General features: G+C 36.0%; 1 protein-coding gene across 1 annotated transcript in view; it reads left to right on the top strand.

The window, feature by feature from the left end:
- The window catches only part of bma (SCY1-like protein bma), a 439,254-nt gene that overhangs the window by 267,045 nt on the left and 152,209 nt on the right, over positions 1-20,000 (top strand). The window contains exons 6-7 of the mRNA XM_067125029.1: positions 6,522-6,660; positions 8,155-8,366. Of these exons, the coding sequence (XP_066981130.1) occupies positions 6,522-6,660; positions 8,155-8,366 (351 nt within the window). The remainder of the gene's footprint in view (positions 1-6,521; positions 6,661-8,154; positions 8,367-20,000) is intronic.

Here is a 20,000-nt window from a genome sequence, read left to right on the forward strand (position 1 = left end):
TGAATCCCTCTGTGTCTAAAGGCCTCCTACCCATTAGCTGATATGAATCCCTCTGTCTAAAGACCTCCTACCCGTTAGCTGATATGAATCCCTATATGTCTAAAGACCTCCTACCCATTATTAGCTGATATAAATAAAGTGTTTCTTCAGATTTTCCGTAACTCACATTCAGCACTTAAGTGACCAGTTCCAACAGCAATTAACAACACCAATTCTTGAGATTTGTTGCTATTTGGGTGATAATTATGTACTAATCTAATCATTTGTCATGACTTTTTGATACTTGAAAGTATAGATGGAGATGTTTCGATGCTCTTTCATGTTTATAGTGTTCTTGTGAGATCAGTGAAATTTATTTTTCATTTAATTTTTAAGTGTCCAAAGTATTTTACAGTCAGACAGACTCAGATTGCCCATCTGTTTCCAGCAACCAACGAACCAGTATCACGTCATATATACTATTATAAAGATGGCTTTCTTTGGTAAATATTTTCAGTATTTAATTATAAGAAATATACTACAGAGAGCAATTATTATTATGTAAGGTGAAGAATTATACATAGAGAGAGAGAGAGAGAGAGAGAGAGAGAGACAAGAGAGAGAGAGAGAGAGAGAGAGAGAGAAACAAGCTCATATACATCATTAAAGAAAGAAAAAGATGGACGTTCTGCAAAGGAAAATGCGTACTTTCCTCTTGCCGTCCTTGTTTGCGAAAGGAAGTTCATCCTTATTCTTACAGTGATTAAGGACGTTAATTGAGTGAGATAACGGAGGAGGCGTCAGTGAAAAGGAGAGTGAACGTTAAACAGATGATGTCCTGTGTTTTGACATTATCCCTGTGGCTAGAAGGGCGAGAGGAAGTGAACAACGGAGTGACACAACGGAGTGACATAAATACCGTATTAAAGGGGTGACATTTTATTGGAGTGACGTAACGACGAAGTGACACAGTAACCAAAAATTATAAAAATTATTAAATTATTAAGATTTTATTAAAAAAAACTAGAACCACTGAATTGTTAACATATTTTAAATATCAGTTTTGATGAATGGATGGTTGTCACTCCTCGGAAATTTGTATCTGAGGTTTAACTCCTTTGTTTATGTCACTCCTATGCCATGCCACTCCTCTGAACCGCTAACCAGAGGCCCGTTATGCCCTCATGCCTCTCCTGAGGTAGAGAGGTAGACAGACAGACAGACAGACAGACAGTTAGGTCGTCCTTAGAAGGAGGAAGAATGAGGTCCTCCCTCGAGGGGAATGGAGGTTGCAGAGAGAGGCGTGTCAAATGTTGAGGTCAAGTCGATGTATGTTCTGTTGTCGAGGTTTCCCCATCATTGCTGAGTATCTTAATCGTGGAGGCGACAAATATGCCCTTCGTTATGTGTGATGGGTATTAAATCTAAAAAAGTTATATTTTTAATGCCTCATATATATATATATATATATATATATATATATATATATATATATATATATATATATATATATATATATATATATATATATATATACACATACACATACACTGGAATTTATTAGATAATCGTCTTCCTCCTCATATTGGATGAAAATTATTTAAACTTACATCTATTCTTCTAAAAATATGCATGGCTTGCTAAATATTCTACATGTTATTTTGTTGTTATAAATCCCTCTCTCTTGAAAAAATGAGTTGGAAGTAATGTCTAAAAATACATAGCTTCGACTTTTTGTTCAAGTTAATAGAAGCTATTTCACTTTTCAAAAAACAAAAAGTCCAAGCTTCCAAGTCTTTTCTTCAAGAGACAAACCAACATTCTGAATATTCAGCAGATCATGCATTTTGTAAATGGTTAATTCATATTTTTAGAGAAGTTACATGAAAACTATGAGTGGGGGAGAATACTCTTTTAATTTCCGAAGATGCGTTTTTGAGACAACGTTTAAATAGCTTATTTTCTTTTTAGTCCGTGTGAAATATTATTACTAGAAGCAGGCCACGAGTCTGAAACCGTCTACGAAGCCGGATAAAAATAGGTAATTCGTCCAACGTCGGAAACTTTCGGCGCCGTAATCAAACGTCTCAAGACGTCATCGTCTTGGCTCGCAATTTTTGAACTGAAGAGGAACTGAACCGCTTCCGCGAAGCGCGCGTTTTATATTCTCTCTGATTAGCCTGGCAAATTGGGGCGGCTCCGCGCATTTCATCACGACTACAAACTCCCATTACACTCTCGCTGGAAGTCATAGACCGGGAGAACTCTTCGGTGTTGGCGGAAAGGAGGTCGAGTTTAGTTGCGTCATTTGTGCTGTACATCTTGTCAGGTTCTCATGCATGAATTTTAGTATTGCAAAATGAGCAGTGTATCTTAGCAGGTTCGTATACGCGAAATTGGCTGCTTAAGCTGAACAGTGCATCTTAGCAGTATACGCGGAATTAGCTACTTTAACTGAGCAGTGTATCTTAGCAGACTGGTATACTCGAGTTTAATATTTTCCTTCAAGCAATATGTCTTAGGTAATGGGGTTGCACACAGATTTACTGCTTAACTTTAAGCAGTGCTTTATAGCAGAGGCGTTTACACAAGTTTAATGTTTTGATTTAGGCAGAAAATCTTAGCACTCTGGTACACACAATTTTAATATTATCTCTCAGTATATGAAACCACGAAGTTATATTCTTATTAGGAACAAAACCTATCATCAGTTAAGACACTTTTGCTGCAATGATTCGAGAGATGAATCTCAGGCAAGAGTTTAAATGAATTTGTTGGCTCAATTTTAAAAAGGAACCAGACTAAAGGAATTCCCACGGCTCCACTTTCTGAATTTAAGAAATGGTAATATGCAGATGAGCCTGTATAAAAATCTGGAGCATTGATTTAAGAAACGGATCTCCACAGAAATGTTGGCAAAAATGTTGGTGTCTTAAAACCAAATTATGGCACATACGCCCACAGGAACTTACATGTAGTATGAAATTCAAATATACATATATATATATATATATATATATATATATATATATATATATATATATATATATATATATATATATATATATATATATATATATATATATATATATACATACATACATATACACATACTATATACATATATATACATACATACATACATACATATATATTTATACATACATCTCCTTCACCCCCAATAGCGGGTTTTTTGATTGCCAAAGCTCCCCTCTGTCTAGGGATTCCATCTCATTATAGACGCCATAACGGGCTTATTGCCGTGATGAAATAAGGGCCTCTGTGAAAACTTCGCCGTAACTCGAGCGAGAACTTTCACCCAAGTGCTGTTCAGTAAGGATTAAATCTAAGTTTAGAAGCAAATTGTGGTTTTCTTCAGAATTTATGACAAGACGATGCCTGGGGTCTTTTCCTTGCCAGTCACTTTTAAACATTTTTTTGTTTAATTATCCTACAGTGCCCACGGAATCCTAGTTCCTTAGAGAGGGAGGACTCTCCTTGGGCAAACAGTAATTCCAAAAATAGGCAGCATGTAATTGAAATGTTTTTTTTTATTAATTTAATTGACTTCAGTATTTTCAGTCTGTCATTGTATCTAATTGGGTGTGCGTTGATGTATGGGTATTTATAATGTAAAGTATATTTTCTTTTTTATTGTGTAAACACTCATATAAACAAACTATATATACATATATATATGATATATATATATATATATATATATATATATATATATATATATGTATATATATATATATATATATATATATATATATATATATATATATATATATATATATAATATCATTTAAAATCATAAATTCACCTCCATTAACGAGGATTAACATATAATTAATTGTCGAATTAAATTAACACCTGCTATGATATTGTTGAAACCTGGATTTACGACTAATGGTAGACATTTATAACATATTCCTGACAGTGACAAGTATCCCTTAATCTGCCAGCTCTATAAATTGCTGTAAAAATTCAAAATACCGAATCTCATTACGTGACTTGGTATATATTGAAATATATATTCTGTTTATGAGATCTGCGTATTTAAAGTATGTTTAGACATTATTACATGCATATAAAGTATAACTTATTTGAGTTATGTTTCATGGGTACATATTCCTTTTTATATTTTAGGATATGCAAATATGATAGTGATAAAGTTAGCAATAGGTTTGCAAAATAGGTAATTTTGCACTGTCTTATACGTTGAAGTTACAGTACGTGCCAGAACTTTAGGCTCCCAAAATTCTGGCACGTACTGACGCGTGCCAAAATCCGTGCCCAGAATTTTGGGCGCCCAAAATTCTGGCACTTACTGACACGTGCCAGAATCCGTGCCCAAAATTCTGGCACTTACTGACACGTGCCAGAATCCGTGCCCAAAATTCTGGCACCTAATGGCACGTGCCAGAATACGTGCCAGGATGTTGGGCGCCTAAAATTCGGGCACGTATCCTGGCACGTGCCTGTACACTGAAAACAGTTAGCCTTTTTGTAACTAACCTAAAATACAGCTATTTCCACACTGAGGCCCAAATTTCATCCAAACTTCTCCCGTGTTTACAATAAACACGCATTATGATGTCAACACTCGGTGAAAATACTCCGTGCAGCTAAATAATTATAGGAGTAGATGTTTATCACGATTAGACTGAAGATGTGTTGGCGACTGAAGGTTAGAATATTCCTCCGTTTTTCTTCGTTCCTCTATGTTCCCTCTCTCTTCTTGTATGTTTGATCTGCACAGACCCTTTTATTCCAGAGGGACTTCAGTACAGTTTTTTTTTTTTTTTTTTTTTTAGTTTTCTGTAAAGGAAAAACTATTATAGAGATGGCTATTTGTCTGTCCGTCCGCACTTTTTTCTGTCCGCCCTCAGATCTTAAAAACTACTGAGGCTAGAGGGCTGCAAATTGGTATGTTGATCATGACATCAAACATTACCAAATTGCAGCCCTCTGGTCTCAGTAGTTTTTATTTTATTTAAGGTTAAAGTTAGCCATGATCGTGCCTTTGGCAACGATTTAGGATAGGCCACCTCCGGGCCTTCGTTAAAGTTTCATGGGCCGCGGCTCGTATAGCATTATACAGAGACCACCGAAAGATAGACCCATTTTCGGTGGCCTTGGTTATACGCTGTAGCGGCTGTACAGAAAACTCGATTGCGCCGAAGAAACTTCGGCTCATTTGTTACTGATTTTAGATGGTGTATCCGGAATGAAATTGCTCACATGAAAGAAATAATCGTGGTATTTAGCAAGCACTCTTCGGCTAGTTACGAAAGTCATATTTCTGGATGAGCGATTTACCTGAAAGAAATTCAGATATGTATGACGTCAATAAACTAAGGAGAGAGAGAGAGAGAGAGAGAGAGAGAGAGAGAGAGAGAGAGAGAGGAACTAGAAAGTCAAATCACATAAGGCTAAAGAAAAGCCCCACAGAAACTTTTCACCCATTTTTCCAAACTTCAGAAGTTTTCGAAAGTTCTCGGAGCTTGTTATGGAAACAAACAGGGTAACACGTTTTGAGAGAAAACGCCTCTTAAATAACCAACCAGTCTTTGTTTTATCTCCTATCTCATTCTTTTACATGAGCACAAATGTCTGTGTGTGTATTTGTATATATATATATATATATATATATATATATATATATATATATATATATATATATATATATATATATATATATACATATATATATATATATATTATATATATATATATATATATATATATATAATTGGATTACAGATTTTTCATCATAAGTATAGGGGTAATGGCGACTCAGATTAAAACGTGAAACTAGTTTAAGTTTGATGTATTAATTTTACTAGTATTTTGAAATGAATACAAAAGAGCCAATAATTCGATTCATGTATGCTATTCATGTTCGACTTTAAAGCCTTTGGCTAATTCTTCCAATGTATACCATGTAACAATCTTCACAGTCTCTTCTCCTTTTCTGTCAGTTCCCAACTGCAGTGTTACAAATCCCTATCTCGGTCTGTCACTTCCCAACTGCAAACGTTACAGATGTTTACTCCTTCTGTCAATTCCCAACTGTAACGATACAAGACTCTACTCCTGCTTCTGTCAGTTCCCAACTGCAAACGTTGCAAATCCCTATCTCTGGGTCTGTTAATTCCCAGCTGCAAACGTTACAAAGTTACAAATGTTTACTCCTTCTGTCAATTCCCAACTGCAACGATACAAGACTCTACTCCTGCCTCTGTCAGTTCCCAACTGCAAACGTTACAAATCCCTATCTCTGGGTCTGTCAATTCCCAACTGCAAACGTTACAAATGTCTACTCCTTCTGTCAATTCCCGACTGCAAACGATACACGACTCCACCCCTTCTGTCATTTCTTAACTGCAACGTTGCAAATGTCTACCCCTTCTGTCAATTCCCAACTGCAAACGTTACAAATCTCTACCCGTCATCTGTCTATTTTTAACTGTAAACTTTAAAAACTCCAGTCTAGCGGCTCAAAAGTAATTTCATATAATCTTATAATCTTCAAGGTGGCTTTTATAATATTCAAGATGGCAGGATCAGGTAGCAGCAGTCGTCCCGGGTTAGGTTACCCCAATTCTTGGAAATTTAGGCTAAGAGGCCTTAAGGGGCATGACGCCAAGGTTAGGTTAAGCCCGGGAAGAATAGGTTAGGGAAGGTTAAATTAGTATGTGTCCACGTCCTAACGGTTTCCCACCTCGGTTTTCCACGGACGAGAGCTGATCAGTGGTCTGGCAAAACTGTTTTAATAATAATAATAATAATAATAATGATAATAATAATCCGCAGATGTCCTCCAAAACTAGTGGCGGAAAAGAATGTCAAAACCTTTCGACTCTCCAAAAGCAACTACAAGAAAGCCTGCATTTCAATCCTGAATTCAGTTATGTGTAGTTTGTGAAAATTTTACTCGATTAACATCGCATTACCTGAGAACACCATTCTACGGCATATTTAAGGGATAGAGAGGCAAAGACGAGGACAGAATTGGTGAGGGAAGAGGAGGAGGAGGAGGAGGAGGAGGAGGAGGAGGAGGAGGAGGAGGAGGGAGGAGGAGGAGGAGGAGGAGGGAGGAGGAGGAGGGGGAGGAGGAGGAGGCAGAGTAGAGGGTGGCGGAGCTTGGCGATGGGCTTTTAAAGTAGAACACACACAAAACCTTAAGGATTTGTTGGAAGGAGGGGTGTTGGGAGTGGGGTGGGGGAAGGGAAGATGTTGAGGGTGGGGGTGAGCTAGAAGGGGTACTCACCATACGAACTTGTTGCTTCCATTGGGTACTACTGAATTGACGAGGTGGAAAATAAGCGAAGTTATTCATTCATCTATTGTTTTCATGGCTTCTATTTTAGAGAGCATTTCTTGCAAGATTTTGTGCTTGGATGACCTGAAGGAATATTACGTAGAGAAACTACCATATTCAACAATGGATATTTTTTACCTACCACTTATAGAAAAAAACATGTTTGAAAACGACAACAGAAAACAATTAAGAAAAAGCTTGTTGGTCAAAATGGTTTTGATAAAAAAAAAAAAGACGCTGTCAGCTCTTTAAAATTCTCTTTTTCTATATTTCTCTTGTTTTTATGTCATGAGTCCAAAACCCTAGTTTTATTCAGTGTTAACGCATCAGAGCTCTTTTGCTGAAGTTTCCTGTTGAATTTATCTTTTAAGAAATCAGAAAAGAGAGTAAGTTTCTTGGAACAACAACAGTGAAGCATTATTCACACCCTTATATACGTATATATGTGTACATATATACACACACACATATATGTACACACACATACAGCGCTCCATTCCTTTCCTTCGTGGATTTTGTCTTTATTTATGAAATCATCACGTTCCCTATTTTCGTGATTCAGTTATACACATATACCCATTTATATAATTATATATGTATATATTTATTTATCTATAAGGAATAAAGAGATACATTTCAGTGAGTTTGTGTGTATGTGCGTTTGTTTGCATGTCTGTATGCACGCGAGTGCACGCAAGTGTGTATAAGAGAGACGTGCGTTTCATCAGAATTTCATAAACCACTCATTCGCGTCCGGACCACGAATTCTATGACATTCCTCCCAGTGCTGAAACTACACAATGTATGCAGAGACTGAGCTGGTTTCCCTCCTGGGATATTTAAAGCCAGCAACACGCCGACGACGCTGAAAATGAAGCCTGGGTCCCTCGTGGAGAGGTCATTTTGCTCAGCCAGGTCGATATCAGGCGGCTGCAGTCGTTCCCTGCAGGAGTACAGGGCCTTCAGCAAGGTGCAAGGCTACACATGGCGTGGCGAAGTTTGGGGAAGTTTTGCGAGGGAGAGAATCTGCTGCGTTCTTGGGGAAGATGGTGAGAGGGTGGGTTTTGGGGGGAAGGGGGCGAAGGATCAAAGATGAACGCAAAAAAGCGAGCATACACAAAGACACACACATATAAATATATATATATATATATATATATATATATATATATATATATATATATATATATATATATGGATCTTTCTTAACTTTGGCTATAATAATAATAATAATAATAATTATAATATTATTATTATTATTATTATTATTATTATTATTATTATTATTCACTACCAATATCATGTCTATAACAGCATTTTGTTTATATACAGCCGTCAGTCAGAAAACAGGCAAACGTACAAATGCGCTGGAAAACTTAACAAGAAACAAAATGTCCTTTTGGTTTACGTTCCCGGAGACCAATCAGAAAGTGAAACGGGAAACCAGGCTTGTTATGGAAAGTTTTATGGTAAAGCCACGGGGAGAGAGAGAGAGAGAGAGAGAAGTTAGGTAGTCTTCCCCTTCTGATTTCGTGGCGTTTTCGTTCATTTTAACTTTTTTTGATGCATGTCGATATCATCTCTGTATTTTGTGTTCACTTCTCCCAGCCCCCTCTTATTTTTTTCCATTTTCTTGACGTAACTGAAGATTTTCTTGGTGTTTTAAAGTGCTTTCCATCCTTTTCACATTTATCTTGAATTTTTCATTGACCTAATGTCATTTTGCGTTCTCCGTATAGGCACGAAGTTATCACGAGCAATTATATTAAATATTTGATTGAAAAAAATTACTCTCTGAAAAGAATTTATGTCAACAATCAAAGGTAAAGGATTTTGCAATACTCATAAAGGGCCGTAAACTCGAGGGGAAAATACTTATTTCCTTTGAAAAGGAGAGGGAATTAATTCATTTTTCTCAGAGGGGAATATTTCCGCTTATCCTTTCGAGGTGATATGTGGAAAACTTCGCTATTTTTTTTTTCCGTGAGAGAGGGGGAAAATTAAGTAAATACTTTCCCGTACTGAAGGGAGGAAAACTTATTATCATTTTGTAGGGAGAAGACGCTCTTTCAAACAAGTGTGGTTGAATTTGATTGCTGCATCAGTTCAATAAATTTCTATCAATCTTTCTTATGATTACTTATTTCTCTGTTACTGCGTTCCACCTGTGACTCATATACTTACCTCTCTTTCAAAAATTGGGTGTAAATATACGATGGTGAGAATTCTTTTAATAAAAAAAAGAAAAATAAGTTGGCAAGCAACGTCGAAGTTTACGAGAAAGTCTTAGGGAGACAGTGAAATAAGGTGTGTGTTTGCCGTAGAGTTATGCAGAAGTGTCTGTCCCTACCAATAAAACACGCCACATTTCAATAAAGGCTCTCGTCTTCTCGTAAGCATAGAAGTTAATTTTGCAATATAGATGGTATACATTCTTATTTCTGCTAAAAGAATTCCCACCAACGAATGTTCAATTCACTGCTTATTAAAGAATGACAAATATAGCAGAATTACTTGCGAACTGCAGTAACAGAAAAAAAAAGTCCTAAAAAAAATCTAAGAAACTTTATACAACCTGAATGCTTTTGTTTCATCCATATTGAACTGAATTAGTTTATTATCATTATTATTACTGTTATTACAACAAGGGCCTTCGGAAGGGAGCATGCCTCTGCTTAAAGCTCCCAGTAATGAACACGTGAGCACATTCCTTCATTTTACATGGTTAATAACCCCCAGTGTTGAAAGGATTCCAAAAAATTAAGTATTCAGTAATGTAACTGTTAACAGCTAAAATCCCTAATTCTTATAGTGCCAGAGATGGTTTTCTTGGCAACATAAAATCTAAATCTGTTTACAAGTTCATGAAAATTTTTGTCTACTCACTCTCAAACACAAACAGGCAAAAAGAAAAAAAAACTATCCTAGCCTCATTGTGTGTGGTAATAACTATCTTTACCAATAAAGATAAAATAACAAATCAGCATAATCTTTGTTTCCCCAAAAACAAAGGGTGATGATTATTTGTAAACAACAGCCAAACAAAATTCCAGACATATGAACTAAACATCATTCTTGGTAGCATCTCTCTCTCTCTCTCTCTCTCTCTCTCTCTCTCTCTCTCTCTCTCTCTCTCTCTCTCTCTCTCTCTCTCTCTCTCTCTTCTACAGAAACTTTTACAGTTTTGAGCCTCGTAAAGGAGAGACAGGTCTTGCGTGAAAGACAGAAATGAGTAGGAATAAAGCCACCACAAATCGAGAAAGTTACTGATGATGGATTTTCAGGTCGTTGCGTTCGATTGAATGGGGTTGGTTAGTTTGTGTCTGTCCGTGTGGACACGCCAACTAGATGCTTATTGTATATATATATATATATATATATATATATATATATATATATATATATATATATATATATATATATATATAGATATATATGTGTGTGTGTGTGTGTGTGTGTGTGTGTGTGTACAGTATAATATGAAAGCATTGCCCACTTGAATGAAGATATTTGTACGCAAAGACATCAAGTAATTCGATGTTTCAACTCGTATTCAATCTCGCATCAGAAAAGACCAATACGCGAAGCGACTGCAATTCCTAATATCTTTCTGATACTGCTTAAACCAGCGGATATCTTTCGCCTTCCAACGTCGGCATTCAAATGAAGAACCAGATGAATTTCACTGGAACTGAGCGTAGGTGAAGACTGAACAATACATCATTAACTTCGATAATCATCGCAGCTCCAATCCCTTTTCACTCACAATGGAAATACGCGAGCAGGCAAATGCTGACGTCTTTGGGTACGATTTCTGGTGAAACAATTTGAAAACTGACCGAAATTAAAACAAATATTAATTTCTTCAGCTTCCCTGATCTCGGAGTGGATGACTTTTTGGGGATGAATGCGGTCAGATAAATTACCTGAAGTGAAACATAGTTAGACAAGGGTCATTTATATACTTAAGGACATCTGTACAGATGCGCAGGCAGCCTCTCAAAAGTCAGCGAGGAATGTTTTTAAACAAATTAAGACGTTGAGAATGACCACAGACTGAAACAGAATAGGAAACTACGAGGTCATTTTGCGTTGAAGGGAAAATTGAGAGTGAAAGGTTGCAAAGGTGTAACAGGAGTAAAACCTCGCAGTTGCAATATGCAACAATTGTCAGAAGAGGTTGGAAAGTAAGATGGAAGAAAGAATATGAATGGGGGTTAAGTAAAAGGAATGAAAGAGGTTGCAGCTAGGGACCGATGGGAAGCTGCAAAGAGCCTTAAGCAATGCCTACAGTGCACCGCGCGTTATGTGCATTGACGGCACCACCTCCCAACCCCGCGTGTATAACCTTACAACAAACCATTTGCGCAGACTGGCGCCATTGCTAAGTTCTGTATAACAGCCAGGTAATGAGTATAATAGGGTTGTGGATGTGACTCTTGCAGATGAAAGCAGACTCGTGGCGTCGACCATTGTTGAGGGGACAGGTAATGCGGCGGTACATGATTCAATCTAAATTCAATTTACCTTTGTCGGGAAGGTCCGTATTCGTCGTATGACTTATTGTAGGAAAAACGCGAAAAATTAAATGTTTGTTGGAGTAGACACTGAACGAAATGTTAGAATGAGTTTATCGAGTAGTTCAGAGATTATCACTTGCTTGCAAATCAAAATAAAATGATTGATTATCAAATAAACGATATAAGTGAGAAAAGGCAGTTTTCAGACAAGATTATTATAACAACGGATATTGTTGTTGACTATGGTTGAAATGAAACTAAAAACATAATGTAAGACTTTAAAATACTCAAATATAAAGTGAAAAAAGAAGTAATTAAGTTAAGGTAGCTGAAAATCTACCTAACTCTTATGGTATGAAAATTTAAATCTAAAAAAATGGGAGGGGGGGGGGAAGGCATATTGAAACGGGTTGTTAATAAGTGAAACTGAAACTGGGTGCTTATGAATGTGTTTCCGCATGTTTCGTGTGAGTGTAAGTTCGTGTGTAAAACGAAGCTGAGTGAAAACGAGAATAAACTGTCCCTGTTGTATGAAATTAGGTTTTAGTTTTCTGTAAAAGAAATCTTTTTCTGTCCGCCCTCAGATCTTAAAAACTACTCAGGCTAGAGGGCTGCAAATTGGTATGTTGATCTTCCACCCTCCAATCATCAAACATACCAAATTACAGCCCTCTAGCCTCAGTAGTTTTTTTTTTATTTCATTCAAGATTAAAGTTAGCCATAATCGTGCATCTGTCAACGATATAGATCAGACCACCACCGGGCCACGGTGAAAGTTTCATGGGCCGCGGCTCATACGGCATTATACCGAGACCACCGAAAGATAGATCTATTTTCGGTGGCCTCGATTATACGGTGTAGCGGCTGTACAGAAAACTCGATTGCGCCGAGAGACTTCGGCGCATTTTTTACTTCTTTGATTCTATAATGTAAATGAAAATACTGCAGATTAGAGTCTCCGTTGCTTGCTATTTCTTCTTTTACGTCGTTTTACCATGATTTACATTTTTCCTTCATTATTCTGCATTATTTCGAAGCGCCTGTATCAGTGATCATTTATTTCAGAGCTCATCAACTCAACCTCTCTCTCTCTCTCTCTCTCTCTCTCTCTCTCTCTCTCTCTCTCTCTCTCTCTCTCTCCTTCTTCTTCTTCTTCTTCTTCTTCTGCTGCTGCTGCTGCTGCTCATCCCTCTAGCCGCCTCTTTATCTTTTTGTTTATTACTTCTCTCTCTCTCTCTCTCTCTCTCTCTCTCTCTCTCTCTCTCTCTCTCTCTCTCTCTCTCTCTCTCTCTCTGTATATATATATATATATATATATATGTATATATATATATATATATATATATATATATATATATATATATATATATATATATATATATATGTATACATATATATGTACATATTCATATATGTACATATATATATATATATATATATATATATATATATATATATATATATATATATATATATATATATATACATATATATATATATATATATATATATATATATATATATATATATCTCATATATGTATAGAGAGAGAAAGAAAGAGAGAGAAAGAGAAGAAAAGAAGGACTGCATCACCGAAAATCGTTAATACCCTCACTCGCCTTCGTTCGTCAATTCATTATACGTTTAATCTCGGTTGGTCTATTAATCTTGCGTCTGGTAAAAAACCAAAACCCCACCCCCTCCCTCCCCCATAACCCGCCTATATTCTCCCCTACTCTCCCCTACCTCCCTCCCTTCCCCAAATCTTGTGTGTGTGTGTGTGTCCTCTCGAAACATCACGCGTGTCCTTGACGAGATTAAATGTACGAGGCTTTTGCGTCTCGTCGGCGAGACGTTTTGTTAAGGCGTTCTCATTAAGAAGAACGGACGACCTCTCTCTCTCTCTCTCTCTCTCTCTCTCTCTCTCCTGGAAAGGTCTGATAAGGACCGAGATTCTTGAGCAATGTCTCCTGTTTTAGAAATTTGTTTCCCTTCCTTTGCGCTTCATTCTTTTTCAGTTTTCTGTAGAAGAAAACTGTTGTGCCGGCTTTGTCTGTCCGTCCGCACTTTATTCTGTCCGCACTTTTTTCTGTCAGAACTATATTTCTGTCCGCACTTTTTTCTGTCTGCACTTTTTTCTGTCTGCACTTTTTTCTGTCTGCACTTTTTTGTCTGCACTTTTTTCTGTCCGCACTTTTTCTGTCCACCCTCAGATCTTAAAAACTACCGAGGCTAGAGGGCTGCAAATTGGTACGTTGATCATCCATCCTCCAATCATCAAACATACCAAATTGCAGCACTCTAGCCTCAGTAGTTATTATTTTATTCGAGGTTAAAATTGGCCTTAAGCGTGCTTCTGGCAACGCAACAACACAGGCCACCACGGCCAGGTAAGAGTTTCGTGGGCCGCGGCTCATACAGCATTATACCGAGACCACCGAAAGGTAGATCCATTTTTGTGGCCTTGATTATTCGCTGTAGGGGCTGTACAGAAAACTTGATGGCGCCGAAGAAACTCCGGCGCACTTTTGTACTTATTTTACATTTTTACTTTTAACAGATTTGATCGGTTTCATTGCCTCATCTTCAATATTACATTATTATTTTATTTTTATTTTTCTTTTATTTAAATAGTTCATTCTTACAGGTGTATATTAAGTCTTGAGGAATTTTTAAACAGATTTTTCATTATTTTCTTTCGTTTCTAAGTATGTCCACATTACATTTTTTTCTACAGTATATTTACTTCTCTACGCATTTACATGTTTTTATTAATTACTTTCTTCGTATTTAATTTTACAGATTTTTATACATACTTTTCTAGGTATATACACATTCGGCTTTTTAAAATTCTCCTGAAAATTTACATATTCAACTGATTTTATTACATTTTCTCAATACATGCATAAGGTCTCGTTTTATTTTTATCTTTAGGCACAAGGACAATTAGAAATTAGGAATTGGGAATTAGGTGGAACGACTGGAAAATTGACGTTCCACTTTGGGATAGGATTTTTGGCTCTGGAAGCAGTGGAGAGTTATACTGAAGATGGATGTAAATGACTCTGGAAGCAGTGGAGAATTATACTGAAGATGGATGTAAATGACTCTGGAAGCTGGGGAATGTAAATGACTCTGGAAGCTGGGGATGTAAATGACTCTTTATACTGAAGATGGATGGACTCTGGATGGAAATGACTCTGGAAGCTGGGAGGAGTTATGGACTGTCTGGGTGGATGTACTGAAATGGATGTAAATGACTCTGGAAGCTGGGGGGAGTTATACTGAAGATGGATGTAAATGACTCTGGAAGCTGGGGGAGTTATACTGAAGATGGATGTAAATGACTCTGGAAGCTGGGGGAGTTATACTGAAGATGGATGTAAATGACTCTGGAAGCTGGGGAGTTATACTGAAGATGGATGTAAATGACTCTGGAAGCTGGGAGGAGTTAACCTGAAGATGGACGTAAATGACTCTGGAAGCAGTGGAGAGTTATACTGAAGATGGATGTAGAGTAAATGTGAGATTATTTAGCAAACATTACAGGATTGGGGATCGTCCTTTGGGATACAGGAATTATTGAAAACAGAACAAGCATGAGTAGGGAAAGAGACTGGATCTTAAAATATGGAATCATCCGAAAATAAAAAAAGTAAAAAAATACGCCGAAGTTTCTTCAGCGCGAGCGAGTTTTCTGTGCAGCGTACAATCAAGGCCACCGAAAATAGATCTGTCTTTCGGTGGTCTCGGTATAATGCTGTTTGAGCCGCTCCCCATGAAATTTTAACCACGGCCCGGTGGTGGCCTGGCCTATATCGTTGCCAGAAGCACGATTATGGCTACCTTTAACCTTCGATAAAATAAAAACTACTGAGGCTAGAGGGCTGCATTTTAGTAAGTTTGATGATTGAAGGGTAGATGATCAACATACCAGTTTACAGCCCTCCAGCCTCTGTAGTTTTTAAGATGTGAGGGCGGACAGAAAAAGTGCGGATAGAAAAAAAGTGCAGACGGACAGACAAAGCCGGCACAATAGTTTTCTTTTCAGAAAACTAAAAAGAAAAAAAAAATCATAGTATCATGAGTCTTGAAATGGAGAAACAAATCCACAGTTATTTATGGGTGTACATATATTTAAAAATAAATCTCTACGGAGAGCTTTCGGGAATCTGTAGAGATTTATGCCGAAATATATGCACCCATGCGTAACTGTGGATTTGTTTCTCCAAATCGGAAACTGCCCTGGAGATGTGCTGATGCATTGGAAGTAATTCGTGTGGAATTAGGAGCACGCGAGTGCATGTTGGCTTTGATATCAGAGATGCAGAGAGAAAGGCACCCTAGGAACGAGGGAATAAACAGTCTTTAGTGGTTAGGGGATGTCAATTAATGCAGGAAGGGAAGAAATGACTCGCGTATGAACGAGTGGAATCAATGCAGATTTTAAACAGATAATGTGATTGGGTTTCGATATTCTGGTGAAATCATTAATATACTTGAAATGATGAATTTGTTTTCGTGATTATATATATATATATATATATATATATATATATATATATATATATATATATATATATATATATATATATATATATAATAATATGTGTGTGTGTGTGTGTGTGTGTATGTGTGTGTGTATGTATATATATATATAATATATAATATATATATATATATATATATATATATATATATATATATAATCAACACACAATCACTTGTGGAACAGAAATAAATTTCTGAACTCACATCAGGATCGAATCCAGGTCTTTCAATTGAAAGGCAAGGCCCAGTGGGCAGCACCCTTGCCTTTCAATTGAAAGACCTGGGTTGATCCTGATGATGAGAGTCAGAAATATATATATATATATATATATATATATATATATATATATATATATATATATATATATATATATATATATATATATATCTCGATCTGAACAGTTTAGATATTCTCTTAGACACCATTGTTCCATTCGACCTAGTCAGTGATTCATCGAAGGTAGTCGACTGTAGTGATTTGCGAGTATTGTATATTGTGGATAAGGCCACACCCCCTTTGTACCTCCTCTCAAAAGTAACTGTTAAGAACAGAAAGATTCCCTTATTAAATTGAGAAGGTGATACGAAATGACTCCGCCATTCAACACGGCGAGAAACTCTCCAAATATCCAACGAGATTGTCAGCTCTCTTATAACTCATAAATATGAGAGCCTGAAAGTTTAATGTCTGCTCCAGGAACAAATGCATCAGAATAATCAAAACGGCTTCTTCTTCTTCTTCTTCTTCGTCTTCTTCTTCTTTTAAGACTGATGTCTTGGTTTAATCTTAACTTTTATCCCAAAATAAAAGTTTTAATGAATACCACAGATGCCAACTGATCCTTTTCCGAGTTTTTGTAATGACTCTTTCTGAATGCATATAACTGCAAACAGGTCGTTATTTTTCCTTTCGTCTCTTGCCCTTAATTTAATATATTCGAACTCAAGCAATGTTAATTTGGAGTAGATACTAAACTAAACTGAAATATGGTATTTAGTTTTCAGTTTTCTGTAAAAGAAAACTATTGAAAGATGGCTATTTGTCTATTCGTCCGCATTTTTCTGTCCTCCTTCAGATCTTAAAACTACTGAGGCTAGAGGGCTGCAAATTGGTATGTTGATCATCTACCTTCCAGTCATCAAACATACCAAATTGCAGCCCTCTAACCTCAGTATGTTTTATTTTATTTAAGGTTAAAGTTAACCATGATTATCTATGGTGCATCACTATATTGTGATCGAAAATAATGAGTAAAAAAGCCACAATAATGTAATTGATAAACTTTTTTGTATATTTTTTTGTATCTTGAAAAATACAGTTTATCAATTACATTATTGTGGCTTTTTAGCCATGATTATGCATCTGGCACCGCCATGGGTGCCAACAATACAGGCCACCACCGGGCCTAGGGTGCGAGTTTCATGGGCCGCGGCTGAGAGTTTTATGGGCCGTGGCTGAGAGTTTCATACAGCATCATAGGCTGTACAGAAAACTCGATTGCGCCAAAAAGACTTGGGCTCATTTTTTACTTGTTTTTTTTAAGCTGACGGTAAAAATCCGCAACCGATATCATCAAAGCTAACCGTGATTGGCGGACGCTCTTACAGCACACCACCCACCAAAGATCACAATTCAGGCTCGGCCAATCAGGAGCAAGATATAAATTTCAATGACGTCGTTTGTGGTCATTTACCGTCAGCTAATATAAAGATTACAGGCACAACTATATTCTGTTTCAAGAACACCTAGCAAGGAACAGATATGTTTTAACTGATTTACATCTACAATACTGTGTTGACAATGGGTGACGAGACCTGAGGGAGACACAATGACATTGAGTGGAAATAAAGATAGGAATAGAGAAGCAATAGTTGACGCTGTAATTCCAATTGATTTTCGTAATTCTTGCTCAAGAAAAAATAAGAAACATCCTTCTCAAAGTACCTAAAATTAGTATTAAAAAATATTTGAGAAGATAAGCTTTTATAAATGAATTAAATACTTTATATATATATATATATATATATATATATATATATATATATATATATATATATATATATATATATATATATATATTATATATATATATATATATATAAATTATATATATTCGTATAAAATATTTGAGAAGGTAAGCTTCTTTTATAAAGAATTAAATATTTATATATATATATATATATATATATATATATATATATATATATATATATATATATATATATATATATATATATATATTATACATATACATATATATATACATATATATATATATATATATATATATATATATATATATATATATAAATTATATATATTCGTATATATATTTATTCATCAATATACAGCATAATTAAAAACCGACCTTCGGGGACACTTGGAAACTCATAATGGAACTGAAATTAAGCAATTATGGCCTCACTTAACAAGAGGTTCCCGACCATTTGTTGCCGCAAAATTCGAAATTGGTGTTCCCACAGGTACGCCACATCTTTATTTGACCGACTGATTTATCGTGTGTATGACGATGGCGTCGCAAATGAGATCATCATTGCCAGAAAAAGGATTATTTTTGTCACTTGCATGTTGATTTATCGTGTGTATGGAACTGGCGTCGCAAATGACAAGGTCATCATTACCAGAAAAGGATTTTTTTTTCATTATTGATCGTTGATTTATCGTGTGTATGAAGCTGGCGTCGCATATGACAAGGTCATCATTGCCAGGAAAAAGATTATTTTTTATTAAACAATCTCTCAACATATGAAAACATCAACCATAACAATCTTTATTTTTTTTCCATCGGGTGATCTCGTAACTCCCGTCAGGCAACCCCTTCTCATAATACGTCTCGAAAGCTTAGGAATTCGTCCTTTCCCACCTGTTCGCGTCACTTAATTATTTCCCCTCATTACACCCATCTACCCATGATAGCTAAGGAACATTAGCTGAATTGTCCGGTTGGATTTTGCTATGAAAAAAATCTAGCCCTTGGTTTTATTTATTTATTTATGTATTTATTTATTTATGTATTTATATATTTATTTATTTATTTATTTATTTATCTATTTGTTTATTTATTTATTTACTGAGGGACAAAGTCAACTCCCTGAGGAGATATTTCGCTGGTGAATGGCTTCCGCAATAAGTGACTAAACATTCTTGTGGTACCAATAATGGTAGATGCTGGAGCTCTAGGCATTGTGTATGCCTTGTTATTCCTGTTCAACTTGAAGACAGGGTTGTTGTGCTTAATTGGAGAGAGAGAGAGAGAGAGAGTGAGAGAGAGAAGGAGTCTGTTTCGAGAATTCTAGGATAAGGAGATGAATAATATTATCAGTGAATGAGAAATTCAGATTTACAAAGTAATTATTGGTAGCGATGAAGAGAGAGAGAGAGAGAGAGAGAGAGAGAGAGAGAGAGAGAGAGAGAGGAGAGAGAGCCTTAGTCTACACTAAAAGAAAACCATCGAACGAAATACATTGATACTACTTTTATTACTGTCATCATAACTATGCTGCTTTTTTGTAATTATATATATGTATATATATATATATATATATATATATATATATATATATATATATATATATATATATATATATATATATTTCAG

The sequence above is a fragment of the Macrobrachium rosenbergii genome, chromosome 23, assembly GCF_040412425.1.
Source record: "Macrobrachium rosenbergii isolate ZJJX-2024 chromosome 23, ASM4041242v1, whole genome shotgun sequence".
NCBI lineage: Eukaryota > Metazoa > Arthropoda > Malacostraca > Decapoda > Palaemonidae > Macrobrachium > Macrobrachium rosenbergii.